Genomic DNA, 21,499 nt, shown 5'->3' on the forward strand with positions numbered 1-21,499 from the left:
ATTGTGCCCACTAATTCCAGGGTGGGTGGGAGGAATCCAAGAGGGTGGCTGAAGGCAGGGCAATGTCCCTGGACACAAATGCATCTGAGTGTGTTGTCTGTCTCCTCCTCTTTTGCCTCTAACATGCGTGGCTAGTTGGAGGAGGACATTCTGCAGTTGGAAAAGCAACTGCGGACCTCTGAGGATGAGAGGGACCGGGTTCTGGAAGAGCAGCACAAAGCGGAAGAGAGCCTGCTGGCTGCGGATGAGAAGGCCACCAAGGTACCGTGCTAAGAGGATGCTAACGGTTCTCCTTCTCTCCCTCTTTTCTCCTTCTCTCCTCCTCTGTCCATCTGTCCTTCTGCACCTGCACCTCTCCTGTGCGCGATCACCTTGCCTGCTGCACCCCCTTCTCCCACACATCCTCCCTGCTTTCCCCACGCCACAACCAGCTGGAGGATGAGCTGGTGTCTCTGCAAAAGAAGCTGAAGAGCACTGAAGATGAACTGGACAAATATTCTGAGTCCCTGAAAGATGCCCAGGAAAAGTTGGAGGTGGCAGAGAAAAAGGCTGCAGATGTGAGTACCCTGCCCTTTCCACCATCACACACACCACTAACACTTGGGCTGCCAACAGCCTATGCCATCTCTAAGGCCACCCAAGTCCATCTTCAGGGCCAGGCATCTCTTGACATGGGTGGATGGGCAGGAACAGACCATTTTCCTTGCATGATGACAGTCACCCCATCACCAAAGAGCATGGGTACCATTTGTTCATTTTGGGTACCTCCAAGCGTGGGAAGTGCTACTGCTTCATAAGCTAAGGGGAAAGATGTCTCTCGGGGGTCAATATGCAGGCAGAGGATGAAGGGATAATTGATGTTACATTTAAGATCTTTGCAACCATTCAAAAGACACATATTGATACACATAAAACAGAGAAGGGATGTAAATAATTAGGGTTGTTGAGTTGAGGCTCCAATGCATATAATGGATACCCACTAGGGTATCAAAAGATGTCTGTGCTTAAGGATTTAAGGGTAGACGTAGGCCAATGATTCTTAGCTTCCAAGCCATCTTCTGGTTTTGAAAGTCAGAAGGTTTGTCAAGAAAACTACAGCTGTGAGAACTCAGCCCGGAAGGTGATACTTGCTGGGTCTGCAGTCTGCAGGAGACAGATCCAGAGAATAAGCATCGGGGTTATATATAGCTCAGCACTTTATATGGTATGGGTAAGAGCTGCACCCTTTGCAGCCTCTCATTCCGCCCACCTGTCTAACCCTTGACGAGTATTAAATAGTCCCATGCATGTAACTCTCAGACATTTGTAGCTCCCCGTCCATTACGGTGCAAGGGAAATTCTTTCCAAGTAAAGACGTCCTCCCAAGTTTAGAGCGGGTGATGCACATCCCAAGCAGATGATGTCACTTATATTTCTCTCATTTGAAAAATGGTAGCATAACTTCCATATACATAAGTGGTTTTAGAAAGAATGGGCAAAAGTGTGGTGTTAAATGAAGACGATCCAGTGCAAGTTGGAAGACAAACTTCTTTCTTATTTCTGCTCAGTCCATTGCGTAGGATTAAAAAAGAAAGTCTTGTGCCCAGGAATCTGTTTGACTTAATTTCAGCCATAGAACCACAGAATGACTCTTCGTCTGAGAGACAGGCTGCGTCTAATCTGCTTCAGATGTGTTTCCCCCGTATGTGGCATTCTATAGATGGAAGTCAGCATTCCAGCCAGCCGGTTTATTTAACTTGTTCAAAGGAACCGCATATAGATCCAGGGGAGATATTCCTTATAAGGAAAAGAATGCAGACTATTTTGAAATGGCTTGTCTCAGATGAAGGCTGGGGAGAGCTGAGAAATGCTACTGGATTCTCAGAAGGAGACTCTTGCCGTTTCCCTTTAATTCAGAAAGCAGGCACATTGGCTTGCAAATGTTGAAAGGAAAGTGAGAGCTCCTTCCCCATCTTTTCCCATCCTGTACCTTTTAGGTGTGGGGTTTCTTTTTGTAGAAAGCAGCAAAAGAAGATACAGTGCTGATTGATCTAGAAGGCCAACTTGCCTAGAGAGGAAATAATTTCCTGGATTGATTCAGAAAAATGCTTAGGGAAGGAGGATGTTAAATGAGTGAGCATGAGGAAGGGCTCCCTGGAGTGAGATCACCTTTACCGGCTGGGATTGGGCAACTGCGGGGACATTAGTCATGGGCAAAGCAGACGGCAGTCAGCCTCCAAATCACTTCCTTTGAGACACACTGGTTTGCCTGTAGTGGGAGGGAACGGCTTAATGAGTAACTTTAGGGTGTTGCTATCCTGTTCCTGCGTGGCCTCCACCAGTCAGCAGAGTCTTGGCAGGTACCCTTTTACTGTAAAGGTGTGCCCTATTGTTCTAAATTGTCACATGTCCTACTTTCAGAAGCCTTCACTGCCAGAAAGCTGTAGTACAGGCAGCCCCATCTGAACTTGCTCTGCTTTGAAAACTATGTTTGCTATCAGGAGAGAGAGACAGTCAGACAGACGACAAACACACACACACACACACAGAGAGAGAGAGAGAGAGCGAGAGAGAGAGAGATCAGTACTACTCCTGCAGCATGTTAGATTGAGTGGGGTGGGGCTTGCTGGCTGGTAAGTATTTAGGGATTGCAGCCTTTCAGCCCAATCCTATACTATTATACTCAAAAGTAAGGTGAGTTGAGTAATCCGGGGCTTACTCCCCAGGTGCATGAAATGGCAGCTGAAATCTGCCTGCTTCATCTGCCTGCCTGTTATTCCATCCTCCACTTCTGCCCTGAGTGCCTGTGTGTGTTTTGAAGGCTTCCTCAGGAGGTTTATGGTAATCCAAAATGGCCATCCGTGGGGGGTTTCCTCCCTCCCAGGAGGGTGAGCAGGCCAAGTTCCTTCTGGCTTCTGAACACAGCTTTCAACTAAAAATCAATTTGGATGACCAGAACAATATTTTCCATGTGCCGACCTCTGTAGGATATAATTCTGAACATGTGGAACATCCTGTCTTGTGGAAAGGAAACTGTTATAATGAAGAGGGCTAGGCAGCTTCTCTCTTTAAAAAAATACCCTCCTTGCAGACTTCTCCATTCATTTTTAAAAGGGGCATTTTTAAAGCAAACAATTGAAGCTCAGTTTAAATATGAAGCTGTGTGTGTGTGTGTGTGTGTGTTTAAAAGCAGAAACATCTACATGTAGAAACAACTAGTGCGCCAGAGCCACATGCCACAGACTGGATTCCTGGCGTACTCCTGTTGCTCACATAGTCACCAGAGACGGTGCACCTGGTTGGGGCTGAAAACCTGGCAGAAGTTTCTGTAGATGCTAAATGCTCAGCCCCAGCCAGGTAGGTTGTCGAATTACTGGGTTTTAAATATATATATATATATATATATATATATATATATATATATATATATACATACCTGGTGTCATGCTTAAACCAGGACTGGGGAGGAGCTGATTCTGCCATAGGCCAACACCCACCACACCCAACTTGGCGACTCATCTGACCAAGATTTGAAGCCAAAGTTTAACTGAAGTTGCAAATCCTAGTCAAACGGAAACCCTGGCTAGCCTTTGTCATAGCTCATATCAGTAGATAAGGTAGGAGTGAGGAAACCACTCCCTGTGGGGGAGCAGAAAAAGAGAAGCCCACAGCTCAATGGCAGACACCCCTGGTTTTTGCATGCACAGTAGTACCTCAGGTTAAGTACTTAATTCATTTCGGAGGTCCGTTCTTAACATGAAACTGTTCTTAACCTGAAGCACCACTTTAGCTAATGGGGCCTCCCGCTGCCGCCGCACCGCCACAGCACGATTTCTGTTCTCATCCTGAAGCAAAGTTCTTAACCCAAGGTACTATTTCTGGGTTAGCGGAGTCTGTAACCTGAAGCGTATGTAACCTGAAGCGTATTTAACCCGAGGTACCACTGTAGAAGTTTGATGATCTGGTCCCCCCCCCCAGGTTTTGAACTAAAACTCCCATCAACTCCAGCCAGCTGGGCACCAGACTGGCAAAGCCTGCTTTAAAGGATCCTTGCCTGAGACCCCGGCAAGCTGTTGCCAGTCAAAGACAGCAGTACTGGACAAGATCAGGAGTAGGCAGGCTTTAGGATCCGCTTTTGTTTTTTTACCAAACCCCCAAGACCAGCCAATTGGAGTCAGTTACAAAAGACATCCTTTTGGAATTCGCCACTTGGTTCTGCAATCAGAAGGAAGGAATTTTGATGGCATAAGGCATCTCCTCTACTGCCCTTCGACTGTCCTCCACCCCGGTTTTTCTGGTGGTGCCAAGAATCCCCCTGTGCCTTGTTGCTATGAAACTCCTTGGAGATATCTGGAGTATTTTGGACAGCACTTTAGCATCCTGCTGTCACTAAGCCCCCCCCCCCCGTCCTAGAATGACTCTGGAATATGGAGTGTTCAACTCAAGGTGATTCTCTGGTTTGACATTCCCTGTGTTTCAGCCAGTATTCTTCCTAGTTTTCTCCAGCCCAGCAAGTCCTGCTCCTTCCCCCTTCCTGTTTTCTCAGGGGGCGGGGCACAATTTTTCCATTCCATTTGCATTATAACACAAGCATGTTCAGAGCCAATTTAAAACCTCTTTGCTCTTTCCCAAATAGAAGGATGTAAAGTCCCCTTCCCCCACCGAACACACCTAGAGTTGCACCAAGATATCTTTGCTGATATCTTGAACAAGCATACTTTTCAGAATTCATGCAAGTTCTCTAAGCCTTCCTTGCAAAAATAGACCAATATAGAGTTGGTAATAATATTGGTCTACCTTGCAGGACTCTTGTGAGGACTGGTGAGATAAGGCACGTGAAATGATTTGAATGCTAGCAAATGCTAAGTGGCATTAAGGCCACAATCCTAAAAACCTAAGCAGCTTTGTACTGAAACAGACCCTTAGTATAGAGACAATACTGAGATGGATGGACTAACTGGCAACAGTTCTTGGGGGTTTCAGACAATAGAAGTCCCAAAGCTATACCTGGCGGTGCCAGGGATTGAACCTGGGGCCATCTGCATGCAAAGCCACTGAGCTCCACCCTTCCAGACTGAGGAGTAATATCCATCAGACACAACAGGATTTGCTTCTGAATAGACATGCATAAGATTGCACTGCATATCTCCCATAATGGTTTCCAGAAACGTAGACAAACACCTTTCATTCTCATGTCCTCCCATTTCATTTACATTGTTATGGTGGCCTTTTCGCAATCTCTCTTGGTGGGAGTCTGCCTTGTTTTTGCATATCTGGCTCTTGCTAGGTAGCCTGCTAAACAATTAATGCTGGGAATCTGTAGCAGGCTCAGTCCCCGGTAATTACTTCCTAGGGTGCGATTGTGACAGCTGGCTCGACTCTTTAGATGGTTTAAAGCCAGGAAATGTTGCTGTAGTATCACTCTGAGCCAAAGCATCTGTCCCTGGGAGCCCACCACCTTCCACCTTGGAAGTGCTGTGAATCTTTGACCACCAGGTGGCACTTGTGCACCTTTTCTGGAAAGTCTCCATTCACTTCCACCCTCCCCCTTTTCTGCTGCAGCAAGCCCCCAAACCTCTCACCCATTCCTGCCCCAGGGCATTTTGTCTTAGTACAAAGAGGAGAGAGAGGCTGGGGCAGGGGCAGTTCTAGGAGAAACTAGACAAAGCCACTTAGTCCACCACAGCACAGGAACAGGGCCAGGTGACCCTTCCTTGCTACCCAAGCAAGAGTCTTGTGGGCCAGGGGGCTGCACCTTGGGAAATGCAGGGTCCGGCTGCATTCAGTACCAAGTTCTCTCACCTTGTGTCAGGGCTATTCCACTTCAGGTAGCAAGGGAGGGCTCACAGCACAGGATTGTAGTGTGCAAAAATGGTTAATATATTTACTTGGTTAATAAATTCCACTACTGATACAAAAACATCTAGATAGCTAGTACGCCCATGAAAAAAGGCTAAGGCATAACCCTGACATGCTAGATTTATTGATGCAGGGATTTGAGGTGTTTGTGAAAGAGCACCCTTCACCTTGACCTGTGGTACAGTCCAGAGGTTGCCTGCCTCTTCAGGGCCATGCACTGGGGAAATATTTGGGTACTCTTACGCAGAGAGGCAGGGACGCAGGTGGCGCTGTGGGTTAAACCACAGAGCCTAGGACTTGCTGATCAGAAGGTCAGCGGTTTGAATCCCCGCGACGGGGTGAGCTCCCGTTGCTCAGTCCCTGCTCCTGCCAACCTAGCAGTTCGAAAGCACCTCAAAGTGCAAGTAGATAAATAGGGACCGCTCCGGCGGGAAGGTAAACAGCGTTTCCATGCTCTGCTCTGGTTCACCAGAAGCGGCTTAGTCATGCTGGCCACATGACCCGGAAGCTGTACACCGGCTCCCTTGGCCAGTAAAGCGAGATGAGCGCCGCAACCCCAGAGTTGGCCACGACTGGACCTAATGGTCAGGGGTCCCCTTTACATATGCAGAGAGGCAATCAAAAGCAGATCACATAGCATGATCCCAGAAGTGTTTACTCTGCTGTAAGATTTTGTGGGCCTTGCAAGAAAAGTATGTGAGGAACTGTGTCTGCATGCACACTGATCATGGACATGCTTCTTCTTGTTGTTGTTTAGTCGTCGTGACCCCTTGGACCCCACGGAGAGGCGAGCTCAGTAGTGCTTTGAACTGGAGCTGGACTCACTCTCGAGGAATTCTAGGAAATGAATTCCACTGGTTTTATTACAATCAAGCCGGATATATATATTGTTGATTAAAAAAATTAATAAGGGGAGAGGTTTACTTCCAAACTAACAGTGTAAAAGGGATGGAGGTCTCCACATATAACTTTGGCTAGGAATTAGGCAGCGCGATCCGTAGCGCATTTCATCCGCAGGAAGTCCCGCAGATCTCGGTGATGCTGGTTGGGCTTGAGCGGTTCTTCAGGCGCTGAAGATGCGGCCTTGAAAGGACTGCGGCTTTCTTGCGAGTAAGTGTCGGCGCAGCCAACTGCAGGGCAGGGCGCGGCTCCGCGCCGAGACGCGGCGTCTCCCGGCGGCGCAGGTGGGCGCTGGCGGGGCCGCGAAGGCGGACTTCCGGAGGCGGCGAGGCGGGAGGAGCCGGCGGTGGGCACCGCCTTGCCTCCTGGCCTTGCGCCGCGCTGCTTGCCGGTCGGCCGCGGCCCGCTTCCCCTTCTGGCAGCCTCGCCTCCTTCTCTCTCCTGCGGTGCCCATGGCGGCGGGGCTCAGCTCGCTGGAGGCCGTGCGCCGCAAGATCCGCAGCCTGCAAGAGCAGGCGGACGGCGCCGAGGAAAGGGCCGGCCGCCTCCAGCGGGAGCTCGACGAGGAGCGGGCGCTGCGCGAACAGGTAGGCGGCGGCCATCCCCCGAGCATCGCGCCGGGCGCCGCATTCCCAAGGGCGGCGGCCGCCCTTCCTCCGCCTTTGCGCCTCTGGCGGCGGGTGAGCCCCCCATCCAGCTCGCCTGGGAACCGGGAGGACGCGGAGCGCGAAAAGGGGGTCTTTCTCTTTCCCGCTCCAGTCTCGGATTTCTAGCCAGGAGGGACTTGGGGAGCCCCGCTTGGAGCCGGCAGCTCCTCGGTTGCCCTTCCGTCCCGGAGACGAGAGGGAGCCCCGTTCGCCGCCGCGGGCCTCGGGCCCTGCGCGCTTTGCAAGGCGCGCCCCGGAGCCTGCCTCCCCGAAGCTTCCTCGGGAGACAAAGGGCGCTGCCGGGATGCTGCGATGGCCTCGCCTCGGCGAACAAAGGCGGCGCTTTTGGAAAGTTCCCCGCGAGCAGCGAGCTGGCCGTGGGAAGGGGAGCCTGGGGCGGGGCGGCTTCGGCCGAGGCCGAGGAGAGCCTTGCAGGAGTCGCTTTGGGCTCGGAGAGGAGGCGTAGCTAGAGTGAATTACCGTTTAGGATTGCTTTGCGCGGGGTGGCGCAAGGGGCAAGTCTGCACCACATGCCCCTGAAAATCTGAATTCGGGGCAGCGCAAAACCCACCTTTACACCTCTGGGATGAAGAGGGCGGGGCTCTGGGCACAGAGAGGGGGTTCTAAGTGTTTCCTTTTTTTAACGGAGTAAAATCCATGCAAAACAGCATGGTTTGAAGGACATGCATTAATGTGCACACTTTGATTCCGGTTTATCCGGCCTTCCTTGTAAGCAGCAGAAATTGGCATGCCAGCCTCATAGCTTACCCAGAAATTTGCCTGATGCCAAGTGGGACCATTGGAGCACCCTATGCTCCAGTATTGGCTACAAGGGCTCTCCAGGGATTTGCGCAGGAGGTTTTCCCAGCTCTGCCTGGGCCTGCTAAGGATCGAACTTGGAACCATCTGCCTCCTAAGAAGGGGCTGTTCTGCTGCCCTTTCCTCCTTTGAGCTAGGGCCCTTCCCTAACCTGGGGGGGGGGGTAGGTGAGGCTCAGAGACGTAGTCAATGCAAGCCAGAAATCATTAAAAGCTAAGCAGAGACTTGAATTCCCCTCCAACTTAAACCCAGTGTCCTGTCCTCTGCACCATATTAACTTTTCTCTTTAAAGTGTTGGGGGATTTGCTCCCGTGGGTGTAGCCGGGGGGGGGCTGCACCCCCCAATCAAGTAAATAAATATAACTAACTGACCAATTTCATTGCAGATATCTTGGTTCTGCCCCTGCAACAAAAGCCTGCCTCCGCTAAAATAATTCCTGGCTACACCCAGATGCTGCTTAGAATCATAGAACAGGTCGCGGGTTGGCCCCACGTTGGCCAAAAGATTCCTGCATTGCAGAGGGCTAGACTCTAGATGACCCTTGGGGTCCTTTCCCACTCTGATTCATAGACTTCGAGAGGCATACAGTCCAACCCCCTATAATGCAGGACCCACAGGTAAAGTATCACTGATATAGGTGGCCCCCCATCCCCAATGAAGGAGAGACCCCCCCCTCTGTGCACATCTTGCACTGCACCCAGCCCTGAGAGGCAGCTGAACATTCATTTTGGAATGTTCCCAATACAGGGTCACAGTATTAGGTGCAAACAACATTGTGTGTTATACCTGTGCAAATTTGTTGAGCAGAGGAGGGGCGGGGACCCTTTGGCCCTCCTTAAGGTGTTGGATTCCATTCCCCCATCAGCTGCAGTCGTCAGCAAGGTCAGGGATGATGGGAGTTGTAGTTGGGCAACATTTGGAGGGTGTTCCGCACCCTGGACTAGAGTTCTTTCTCAACGAACATCAGAAGAGTCCTGCTGCTGGATCAGATCAAAGAGCATAAGAATAGCTTTGATGGATCAGGCCAAAGACCCTTTTGGCCCTGCATCTGTTTCTTACAATGGCCCATTGGACGGCCGCCGCCTCCTACAGAATGGAAACATCATCTGTCCTACCAGTTCTCTTAGTAGGCTAGCAAAAAATAGCAATAGTAATAAAAGCCTTCTGCAGAGCAGATTGGGGCATGAGGGGTGCTGGTTATGGAAAAACAGTTCCCTCCCTCCCTTCTCCGTGGCCAACGTGGGAATGAAGTGGGCTGATGGGAGAGGGCCAGACCATTCATGCACCCCCATGGCATTCCTTGTTGCCTGCCAGGGGAGTTGCTCAGCCAAACTTTGGCCCTCCAGATGTTGCAAGGATACTGCTCTCCACCTTCCCTGAACCCTGGCCATGCTGGCTGCCAGCTTTGCTGGGTGATGGGAGCCCTGGCAACATCTGGGGGTCATTGCTCCTGCCCTGACTCTTCTCATTTGGGAGAATATGCTCCCACCTTTTGTTGTGTAAGGAATGGCTTTGCTACTCAACACCACAGCTCCCTGTGGCAGATAATTCTGCAGGTTAACAGTGTACTTAAAATGACAAAACTCTCCCGCAACCACCCAGTTTCTTTGGATTGTGACTCCTGCCCTTTGGTATTTGCTGAAAGACAATCTCCCTTGTCACTTTCTGCGTATGCCACCCATGAGAGAGCCCTTCTGGGTCAGCCTTTAAAGGCTTCTCTAGCTTATCATCCTGTTTCCTGTGGTAGCCAACTTCCTGGGGGTCCACAAAGGAGGTAGCACTCTGATGCTGTTGCTCCCCAGAAAGTAGCATTCAAAGACACATTGCCACTGGAGATTCCAACATTATTGCCAACATGGAGATTCCACTTAGCCATCATTACTATTGAAAAAGACCCCTATTTGTGCACTTTCCTGCCCTGCTTTTCATGCAACTTTCTCTTCATCCAGGTTGTTAGTGTGTGGTTGTGCTGCCTGGGCTGCAAATTCTCAAGCATGCTATCTGAGATTCACCCACAAAAGAACTCTGCCTTGAGCAGGTGCAGCTGGTGACTCAGACATCATGGATGCCTGGGTGATGGGCAACTTCCCTGAGCATTGCTAACCAGTTTCATTCAAGCTTTGATCCTGTGTTCATTTACATGGGAATAATCTCCCTTGACTTCTAAGTAAAAATGCATATTGATGTTGGTACCATTTTTTTAGAAAAACCAATGTGAACATCTTTGAATCTGGTTTCCTTTGCTACAAGGCTGAGTTTCACATGGCTGCTATGCGCAGGGTTGCCATACAGGTGTTCAGATCAGGACTTGTTTTGTTTTGTTAAGACAAAAAAAAAAAGTGGCACCTGCAACAAAATGTTCAGGCTGCCAGCAGCTCCCTCCCACTTCCATTTCAAGCACTGCGATGCCACTTCAAAAACCATCACTTCTCTCAAAGGATCCCGGGAACTTGTAGTTTGTTAAGGCTACTGAGAGGTATTAAAGGTAAAGGGACCCCTGACCATTAGGTCCAGTCATGACCGACTCTGGGGTTGCGGCGCTCATCTCGCTTTACTGGCCAAGGGAGCCAGCGTACAGCTTCCGGGTCATGTGGCCAGCATGACTAAGCCGTTTCTGGCGAACCAGAGCAGTGCACGGAAACACCGTTTACCTTCCCGCTGGAGTGGTACCCATTTATCTACTTGCACTTTGACATGCTTTCGAACTGCTAGGTCGTCAGCAGCAGGGACTGAGCAACGGGAGCTCACCCCGTTGCGGGGATTCGAACCACCGACCTTCTGATCGGCAAGTCCTAGGCTCTGTGGTTTAACCCACAGCGCCACCCATGTCCCTCTACTGAGAGGTGTTAGGAGAGCCCCATTCCCCTCGCAAAGCTACAGTTCCCGGAGTGGTTTAACAATCCCTCTTCTCGGGGAACTCTGGGAGCTGTAGTTCTCCTGAGTGGAATGGGGACCTGCTCACAACTCTCAGCACCCTTAACAAACTACAGCTCCCATGGTTCTTTGGGGGAAGCCATGGCCATGAAAAGGAATGCTTTAAGTGTATAGTGCAGGTGGGGCCTTCATTGCTGTTCCTGTTTGCCTGCTGGGATCCTGCCCTTTTCTCTGCAGCAAACATTTAGTTGGGCAGGTGCCGTGTGGGGTGGATGCTTGACTTAATGGCAGGTGACCCACTTGTTTGCTTGATCACCATGCAAAGCACAGGGAGGCGGGGATGAGAAGAGGAGGGGCAGGGGAACCCGGAGCCAGGGCTGTTTGGGGATGTGGGCTCTAGATGGAGCGGGACTCCAACTCCTGCAGTCTCTGACCATTGGCCATGCTGCCTGCTGGGACTTGGGGTCCAGGTTTCCCCATCCCTGACTTAGATGGTTTTGCAATTCAGGCTGCAGTCCTATGCCTGGGGGCTCATCTCAGCATCTGAGAAACCGTTGCCTGTTAAAGAAGCCTTGTATGTATATTTTACATTTTTCTTGCTTGCCTGTTTCTCCAAAGAGACTGGAGGCAGCAAATAATAGTAAAAACAGATTAAATCAAACATGATTCCTTAAAAAAAAAAAATCCCCCAAAACACATGTCCAGATCAACCCATTTAACAAATTCCGGCAGCTTGAAAATAACGTAGAAGCCATCCTGGGGTGGGGGTGGGGTGGAGATATATAATCAACCCAAGGACTTTTAAAGCCAAGGTCGTTTAAGTAAGTCCACAAAAGTTGATAGTCTGTAAAAATGTTGTCTAGCCTGCTGCAGAATGGGAGTGCAGGGCTGGAGAGCAGGCAAGCTCTTAGAGGCCAGGCTGTAAGAAATGGCCAGTGTATTGTGCAAATTCCAAATCCTGTGAGGATACTCCTTTAAAACACACAGATCAGGTAACTAGCAGAGTTGTTGAAGGGCAGTCTCTGCAGAGTGGAGGGTGCTGTTCCCTTCCCATTCACTTCAGAATGGCGACTGGAGGGGGAGGGAAATAGTTGCTGTCAAGCCCAGCAGCAATCATTAATCCCTGGTCTTCTCATAGTGAAACTATGAGCAAACACAGACCAGAAACTTGTGTTTATCGGCTAGCCCTGGGAGTGCCCCTCCGGTGTCATGGGTAGTTTTCTTTACCATATAAGGAAAAGCCCTGCTTTGCAGAAAGAGGGGAGAAAGGCGGAGGGGGGGGGAGAGCAAGGCCATAATTTTGGGACTTTCAAGGAAACTACAAGCAAGCCTCTGCTGACTTTCTGCTTTGGGAACAGGAAGTGGGATACTGACCTTTAATCACTGCAGACTGCAACTGGGTTGAGATCAGTTTTGATGTAATTATTAACTGGGCTGCCTAATCGGTTTTTTCCGCACTTGAGACCAGGGTTGTTTGCCAGGTTCCCCCTCCCCAGAGATGAAAGTACTGTAACACTGAGAGCCTCGGAAAGCACACATGGACTCTGCTTCAGCCACGCCGGCCCAGGAAGTTATTCTGTGCAGGCCCCACCCAAGTGAACAGGAGCTCAGTGCATTGAAATGTGGCGTCGCCCTTTTGACTTCCAGAAACTTGTATTTATTCCTGATCTTTTTGCACTGGAGATCTTAAGCAATAGTGAGGCTTTTGCATCAAAAACCACTGCAACTGAGTTTGCAGAAGAGCATGAAAATGTGGCTTAGGTTGCAGTCCTAAACCCACTTCCTAGTGAGTAAGCTCTCTTGCACACAGTGGAGTTTCCATCAAAGTTGACATGTCGCTGTGAACTTGTGGAAGTATTTAAAATTAGGTAGTCTGGTTTGCCCATATTTCATGTTAGAATAAAAATTGTAGGGAATGACATTCCTTGTAAAATAAGGCGTCCCTTGACAAGTTGTATAAAAAGTATTGAACTCTTTTTATTGAAAAGTATTGAACTCCCCGATAGGATGATATTTGGCACGTGGGCCACCACAAGTTGGGTTGGAGCTACTGACTGGTTCCCTTTCTGGCACAGAGGATCTGAGAGTGCAGGCCACTTCCCCGTGTGCTGTGGTTTTTCTCTTGCTGACTTAGCTGAGGATTCAGCATCAGCCCAGCCCTGGAGAATCAGCCAGGAGTCTGAGCTCTCTCTTTGGGTCCTGTCCAGGACTCCCAGAAACTCCCATGGCCTGCTTATGCCCTGCAGAGACCCCAAAGCTTTTCATGGGGGAAATGCAATTCCATCCTTACTCCATGATTTGAGCAAAGAGTCTGGAAGTATGTCAGGCTGGTGCGAAGAAGAAGACAGCTCTCTGCCCCAAGAAGTTTGCAATCTGGAATGATGGTAGTCAGCGTGGTGCCCTCTATAAGTTGGTGGATCCCCAACTCCTGTCTGCCCCAGCCAGCATGACCTGTCATTGAGGAAGGTGGGAGTTGGGGATCCAACAACATACAGAGGGTGCTGTGTTGGCCACTTTTGATCTAAATTTTGGAAGCAGGAGGAGTTGCATCCAGGGCAGTTGCTGGGCCTCATCTCCCCACCCTTCCTGTTCTTGCCCTTGATCTATAAGACCCATGTAGCTCCTTCACGTTGTAGCTCTGAAAGGTGGTGGGTGGTCCATTTCCTTTGACGGTCGATAAGTGAAAGTGGCTCTTGATCCCTCAGTGAGTGAAGGATGAGACTGCCTGGGGTATATCATGAAGTAACTCTCATGAAAAAGAAAGAGTTGAGAAATATTCTAACAGATGAGGCAAGCAGTGATGGGGACACACATGGCCACAGTCTGCTTTTTTAAAGAATCCCCTACTTTAATAATTGGTTGCTTATTCTCTGCTAACCCCTCAAAACACCACTTTCCCCTATTTTGTTTCCGTCTGCTTCCCCCCCAGCCTGGCACCCTCCAGATGTTTCAGACTTACAGCTCTGGGAGTTGTAGTCCAAAACACCTGAAGGACGCCATGTTGGGGCGAAGCTGGCTGAGGTCTCCTTTCCTCTTCACAGTGTGCTTCCCAACCACCTCTTCGGCTCCCTCAAAACTCACGGCTTTTTCCTTTCTCCACAGGCTGAGAGCGATGTGGCTTCTCTGAACAGGCGTATCCAACTGGTAGAGGAAGAGTTGGATCGTGCCCAGGAGCGCCTGGCAACAGCCTTGCAGAAACTGGAGGAGGCTGAGAAGGCGGCAGATGAGAGCGAAAGGTGGGGATAGCCCTCCAACTGTTGTCCAATCTCAAAAAACAAAAACAAAAAAACCACCTCAGTTGGGAGGCAGGAGCATAGCAGCTGTTGTGGCCTGGCCTGCCTTTTAGCCTTGGTTGTGTTGGGCCACGTACCCTAATGCACAGCATATCTTGGCAAGAGGGCACATAGGGAGGGGCACCTGAATGGCATCTTCACACATCCATATCCTCCCAGAGTTCCCTGAGAAGAGGGATTGTTAAACCATTCTGGGAACTGTAGCTTTCTGAGGGGAATAGGGATCTCCAAAGTGCTCTCAGAACCCTTAACAAACTACAGCTCCCAGAATTCTTGGGGGGGGGCATGACCTTTTAAAGTAGTATCATTGTGCTTCAACTCTCTGGTGTGAATGTGGACACAAGCATACATACATGCACATGCACTCCGACATGGGGCCCAGTCCACCAGGGTATTATTTTATTAAATTTCTCCAAATTTATACAGTTAACTCCCCCTTTGTGTGCATTTGAGGCATGCATGACCACTGACCTGCACACCATTTTCAACCCCAGAAGGGCGTGGGGCTGGCTTACACAGTCCTCTTGATGCATACAGTGCCTCAGAACGCCACCCCTGTGCAAATGGGAATTCCCTGAACACTGGGTTTAAAAAAAAGCAAACTAGCAAATAGCCTGTTGTTGTAAGTAGCTGTGTGTTTTGAAGGGAAGTTAGTACCCTTTTACACACCTGCAAAGTATTTGTGAGCAGAGGCACCAAATTGTTCTTTCCCATACGAGTGAGTGGCAGCCATACATGTACTAGATAGCTGGACTATCTTGAAGTTTAATTTTGGTACCCAAAAGTGCAATGAGTTGGGGGGGGGGACAAAGTTTCAGTCCACCAGTGAGGAAGGCACTTGTGGGAAGTTTCTAGTCCTTAATAGTGTTTTAAAATTGTTGAAACTTCCCTAGCCAGAGAGATGGCTGCAGAAGATTTCGGAGGCAGGTGCTTTATATCGCAGGACTATCCAAGGAAGCATAAATTAGGCAAAATCAGAGAGGCCATGCTGATTTGCCTACAGGTCACAGAAATAACTTTGGGGGGGTGAGGGGGAGCAGAATTGTTGAGACACAAATGGGCCTTCAATAGCAAGCTGTTTTCCAATCCTTGTAATTTCTGCCTTCCAGAGGAATGAAGGTCATTGAGAGCAGAGCCCTGAAGGATGAGGAGAAGATGGAGATCCAGGAGATCCAGCTCAAGGAGGCCAAACACATTGCTGAGGACGCTGACCGCAAGTATGAAGAGGTGGGTACTTGAGCGCAGCCGGGAGCCCTTGGGAGGTTATTCGGTTTGGCTGCTGCTTCCAAGGAGGACCAGTGAGGAGGCAGACCTTAGATGCTCTGCAGAAGGCATGGGGTGGCAGGGTGACCCACTGAGAGACAGCGAGGATCTGAGCAGAGAAGCTTTGTGAAGGAAGCCCACAAGAGCAGGGCGGAATGTGATGCCTTTTGCCTAGCAAGCGTTTGAGAGTGTGTGCTGAAATTTCACAAGGGCAGGATCTCTGGGAGTTGTACACCATCTCCTGAAGCTGGGGACTTGACCTTGGCTTCCTGCCTTCTGAAATGGTCTCCCTCTCCACCTTCCTGCTGTGGTGCCTCAAGTACGGTCAGCACAGTTACTTGGGGCAATCTTCCCTGACCTGTTGCCCTCCAGATGTTGTCGGGAGATGATTCTCCACCGCAGTCTCCATCTTGCTTCTGGGCCCTGAGCCTCCCCCTCCTTCTGCTTTCCCCATTGCTATAGGTGGCTCGTAAGCTGGTGATCATTGAGAGCGACCTGGAGCGTGCGGAGGAGCGGGCTGAACTGTCAGAAAGGTAGGGGCCACCTCCTGGCCGATTAAAAAAGGGCTCTGGGGTCCGTGCGGCAAGTGTGATTTATGTCGCGGTACATGAGTGTCTGGTGCGGGACGGTGACTGGCTATCTTCCAGCGGCAGCTGCGGGGGTCTGCTGCATGCCTTGGCACGCCTGAGTGTGTGTGCGTGTCGTTGCGCCTGCGTACGTCTGCGCGCTTCCGTGGTGTCTGAATCGTTTCCTCTGGGGGCCTCTCTTATTTGGTCTGGGTCACTGCATGCTTTTTTACTCGCACACGGATTGTTTTGTGAATGGCTCTTGTGCATTTTCATGTGTTCACTAACAGCCAAGCCCGACAGCTGGAGGAACAGTTAAGGATAATGGATCAAACGTTGAAAGCATTAATGGCTGCTGAGGAGAAGGTACTGGAGACAACATACCTCTGTATCTGTGAACCGAATGATCAGGTTTTTTTAGCTGCCACCCAAATCTCCTGGCTACCCTGACCTTCTAGTTAGATGCCTCTTAGCAGTAGTGGCTGGATCTCCCCTTTATCCTTCTCCTTCCTCTCCTGTGTTTGCTTTCTCTCGTCTCTGGTGTGGATGCCGGCGTGTGTGTGCACAGGTGTGTGCTTAACCTTTTTTGTAGCTGATTGAGCCCCAAGAAGAAGCTGAACCTCCTGGGTTGGTTGAAGAGTTTTGGATAAGTCGGCCCTCAGGTGTTCTGGACTACGCCTGCCGCTTGGGCTGTTGGGACCTGTAGTCCAAAACATCTGGCGTTGGCAGAATAAATCATTCTGAATCAACCTGGCTATTTTAAAACCCAAACTTGTGCTTGTACAAGTCACATCTGCGTTGGCTCCTGAGTGCAGAAAGAGAATTCCATGGAAAATCCAGACAGAAGATTGTTGCAGCTCTGCAGACAGTTCGAAAATTGCCATTTTGGCCCTGCTGAAATGTGGCAGCGTTCATTTGGGGGCCTTTCCACCAGGGATTCTTGGCTCACCCAACCCAGAACACGTGTGTGATGCCCCAGTAGCATAGCAGATCTGTGGACAATATTTTGGAGTCCTTCAAAGCAACTTGGGGTTCTGCGATTAGTTTATCTCTTTGATCTCAAGTGGGTTCAGCTTCTTTCAAGGCCCTTTCTTAAGCTCTGAGATTCAGTTTTCATTTTTCTCTATCTTTTCTTCCCTCTCTTTCCCTCCCTCCTCCCCCAATGACTGTTCTTCCTCTTGGCCCCTTTCCTCCCTCCATTCCAAAATAATAGCAAATGTGCTGAACTTGAAGAGGAGTTGAAAACTGTGACCAACAACCTGAGGTCGCTGGAAGCTCAGGCAGAAAAGGTATGGTCCAGCTGCGAAAGGTGCAAATGTGACATGATGGGCTTTCCAAGCCACTTGTCAGAATGTTTATTCTGAAGTAAGTCCTGTTGCCTCCAGTGGGAAATTTACTTCCCAAGTACTCTTTTTTAATATATTTTACTTGCCACTTATTTCTGATGCTTCTAATGCCACATTCACACCATACAATTAAAAGTACTAGGGTACTACTTTAAACAGTTGTGGCTTCCCTCAGAGAAATTAGGTGCTGCAGTTTGTTAAGCGTGCCGAGAGTAGTTCGGAGAGACCCCTGTTTCCCTCCTGAAACTACAATTCCTTGAGTGGCTTAATAATCCCTCTTCACAGGGAGCTCTGACAATTGGAGCTCTGTGCAGGGGAATAGAAGTATCCTAGTACCTCTCAGCACCTTTAACAAACTACAGCTCCCAAAATTCCTTGGGGTAAGCCATGACCATTTAAAGTGGTATCATTGCACTTCTAATGTATGGTGTGAATGTGACCGTAATCACCCAAAGCTCCCAAGGTGATACTTGCAGTGAATACAATACAGATTGGATGGGTTTTGAAGCTTCCTCAGATGACTCTTTACCTAGCTGTGTCCAGAGGGCTGCTGTCAGGTCTTGGGCAAAGAAGCACATTTCCATGTTCTTCTGTTTTGAGATCTGTTTAACTGAGAGGTGTCGGGGATTGAACTTGAGATCTTCTACAAGCAAAGCACTGCTCTTTTTGCTGAGACCTACAGTAAAACAGAACTGTAAAAGCATTCTGTAGATCAATAAAATAATAAAATAGTATAATAACAGTTTTGTTTAGGGTTGCAAAGTGGATTTCTTATTACTATTCTAAAAAGAGAGATAGAGCAAAAGCCTGCGTCACTTGTTGCCAGATGAAAGCTGTGTGTCTTTGACCCTTTAACTGGGTTTCTGAGAATCAGCAATGGATGCTTTCAAGAACAGACTATGACTTCAATGTGAAATGTGGCTTGTAGCATTATGAAGCTGAACAAGGAACCCAATAGGCTATCTTTTAATCATCCTGTGTCAGGAGTTCTGTGCTGTAGTGCAAACCTCTTTCCAGATTCCCCCCCACCCCCGGCATGAGAGAGATTGTGCAGTCCTGCAGAAACAGCTGGTTTGAGCCAGAGCTATAAGCCAGGGCAGGGAGCCGGTGACCCAGGCAGTGTGGCTAATGGTCAGTGGTGGTGGGATTTGGGAGTCCAGCAATATTTGAAGGGCCATTCCTGTTATAAGCTTTTCCACTGTTAATGCATTTAGCTTACAACAGGCTATTGCTTGGGCTTGCACAATGAAATCTGAACACTTACTCCTGGCACTGCAGTTTTGCTGGTTTCCTCTCATGCAGTTATTTTTAGTGGTCTTTCAATTGTGATTGTAAAGATATTGGACGTTGCCACCTCAGTGCTGCCCATGTCTGCTCAGTTTGACCTTCCATTGGTCTGCTTAATCTACAGTACTCGCAGAAGGAAGACAAGTATGAAGAGGAGATCAAGGTCCTTACTGACAAACTGAAAGAGGTAAAAATGTCGCTGTATCCTTGGGACAGAAGCCAACCCTCTTCTTTTCCCTGCAGCTTTTAAGAGATTTTGGCCAAACACCATGAAGAATCTTATTTCTTGCCCAAGTGGAGGGCACGAGAGCTTTGCTCTGCTCTTGGGAAACTTCCATTCTGACCAGAAAATGTCCTTTGTGGTCTCCATGTACTAAAAAACAGAGGGCTGCATCCAATTTTAGGCCATTGATTTTGGGTCCATAAATTTTAATAGTTCTACTCTGAGCATAATGTAATTGGATGTCACCTATAAATATAATTGTTGCCCTGGGCTCCTTTGGTAGGAAGGGCAAGATACAACATGAATAAATAAAAATAATTGAAATGCTATATTGTTGTATTTGGAGCAGGTTTCCCACTCTGTTTTGGAAGATTCTCCTGCTGCCGCCACCCAGCCTCTTGGCGCAATGCAGAAGCTTTCCTATACCTTCCTTGTGCTTTTTGACCATTGCCTTTGTGTGTTTCCTTGGCCTGCAGGCTGAGACCCGAGCTGAGTTTGCAGAGAGGTCGGTAACTAAGCTGGAGAAGAGCATTGATGACTTAGAAGGTACGTTTCTTTATTTGCATCCCTTGCTAACCTAGAAGGCTGAAACAGCAAACTCCATCTTTGAAGTAGGCACTTACAGTGGACAATTGCTAATTTTTGGTCAATACTGGTAAACATCTACCATGGATAAGTGCCAGGCAGCAGAGGTTGAGAGACCTCCCTAGCATCACTGCGTCTGGAACAGAAGTGACCACTAGGCAAGAGAGGAAGATTGCTGGCTGAACAGGAGGGGACACAGGTGGCGCTGTGGTCTAAACCACTGAGCCTCTCAGGCTTGCTGATCGGAAGGTCAGCAGTTTGAATCCCCGTGACGGGGTTAGCCCCTGTCACTCTGTCCCAGCTCCCGCCATCCTAGCAGTTCAAAAGCACACCAGCGCGAGTAAATAAGTACTGTGGCAGGAAGGTAAATGGTGTTTCCACATAGTCAGATTTGACAGGACTTAACCTTTACCTTTAACGCATGAACAGGGCAGATGAATAACAATTGACTGAAAATGGGGCTTCAGAATGTTTGATAACTGGCTTTAGACAGAGAAGGTTTTATTTTTGCATCTTTCTCTTCTGTCTCTGTCCTTTTGGTGTCTCAAGACTTCATTCTCTTGAGTATTGAACTCCACTTCCTCCTCCTCCTGGTCCTTGTGGAATATTCCACTGTGAAAAATGAACAAGTCAGATAGGAAATGCTATGAGTGCCTTAAGATCACTGGCTGAAAATGTCAGCCAAGGGAGGCATTGCAGTTGCTCCCATTAGGAATGTTGCAAGTTGACATAGTTTTCTGATGGAGATGATGAATGAAGGTCAAGACAGCCATTTGGTGGCACCAACTGACTCCACTGTCAGCGACATTTGAAGCCTTGTTTGTGTGTTAATAGGGAGCATCTGTTTAGCAGTTACATGCACCCTTTGCTTCCAAGGTCTTCACAAGTCCTTGGAATTTTCTTCTGTGTTGGTTGGACACTTGGGGAAATGGAAGTAGTTGCTGGAGAGCCTTCCCTCAAGTCTTCCTGTTCTTGTTGGGGTGTGAGGCCTGACCCTGCTCTCATTCTGTAGGGAACTGCTGCATGGGAAGGGGTTGTCTGCTGTTACACTGGAAGAATGTTTTGGACTTGGACTTTGCCAGCTTGTGGGTTCTGGTGCTTCTGGCCTACATCTCCGGGGGAAAGGAGGAGTTTGGTTTCAGAGCCCCTTGGGCCTCAGCACTATTCTTTCCGCTGAGCCAATCTGCTATATGACCCTGTGACAGTGGCACCAGGTCCAAGAGTTCAAGCCCCTTGATGCAATGACAGAATCGGAAGGAGCAGTAGGAGAGAGAAGGACTTTGACAAGTCCTAGAGAAGAATGTTCCCTCTGGTGAAATGCTGGTGCCCCAGTGTGTTTCTGGTAGGAAAGCCTTCCTTGGGGGGGCTGTGCAACTTCTGCTTCAAGCTGCGTCTAGGCCACAGACTTCTTCAACCTGGTGCCCTCCAGATGTTTTGGACTACAACTCTTAACACACACCCCCAAGCCAGCACAGTTGCATCATGCTGGAGCTGATATTGTAGTCCAAGCATCTGGAGGGCACTGGCTTGGAGAAGGCTGGTCTAAACTGTACAACTTTTGGCTGCAGAGATGGAACAGCTCAAATGCATGTAGAAAAATAGGAACAAGTTTTATCCATGTTTAATGGAAAGCCAGCATCTAGGAGAGTTTTTGCAGTATCACTTTGATGTTTGCTTCCCACCATTTTCTCGCTGAGGAATGCTGTATTGTTATTATTTCTACCCCCATCTAGCAACTCCACCGCTTGAATTCTTTTTGAACCCATTTGACTCATCTGTTTTCTTTTGCTTTCTCTCACACCTTTCCTGTGCCACACGCTGCCGCCTTCCACACACCTCCATCTCTCCCCTCCTGGC

The 21,499-nt window shown here is 49.1% G+C and overlaps 1 protein-coding gene across 26 annotated transcripts in view; it reads left to right on the forward strand.

Moving 5' to 3' along the window:
• The window catches only part of TPM1 (tropomyosin 1), a 32,831-nt gene that overhangs the window by 1,451 nt on the left and 9,881 nt on the right, over positions 1-21,499 (forward strand). For 4 of the 26 annotated variants that reach the window (XM_053365944.1, XM_053365957.1, XM_053365950.1 and 1 more), the window contains exons 2-8: positions 136-261; positions 14,182-14,315; positions 15,482-15,599; positions 16,098-16,168; positions 17,415-17,490; positions 18,959-19,021; positions 19,534-19,603. In XM_053365944.1, coding sequence (XP_053221919.1) covers positions 136-261; positions 14,182-14,315; positions 15,482-15,599; positions 16,098-16,168; positions 17,415-17,490; positions 18,959-19,021; positions 19,534-19,603 — 658 coding nt within the window. Of the gene's footprint in view, positions 1-135; positions 262-431; positions 558-6,941; positions 7,326-14,181; positions 14,316-15,481; positions 15,600-16,097; positions 16,169-16,491; positions 16,568-17,414; positions 17,491-18,958; positions 19,022-19,533; positions 19,604-21,499 lie in introns of those variants that run through there. The other 22 variants (XM_053365943.1, XM_053365956.1, XM_053365949.1 and 19 more) reach the window with 13 other exon arrangements.

The sequence above is a fragment of the Podarcis raffonei genome, chromosome 14, assembly GCF_027172205.1.
Source record: "Podarcis raffonei isolate rPodRaf1 chromosome 14, rPodRaf1.pri, whole genome shotgun sequence".
NCBI classification, from domain to species: Eukaryota; Metazoa; Chordata; class Lepidosauria; order Squamata; family Lacertidae; genus Podarcis; species Podarcis raffonei.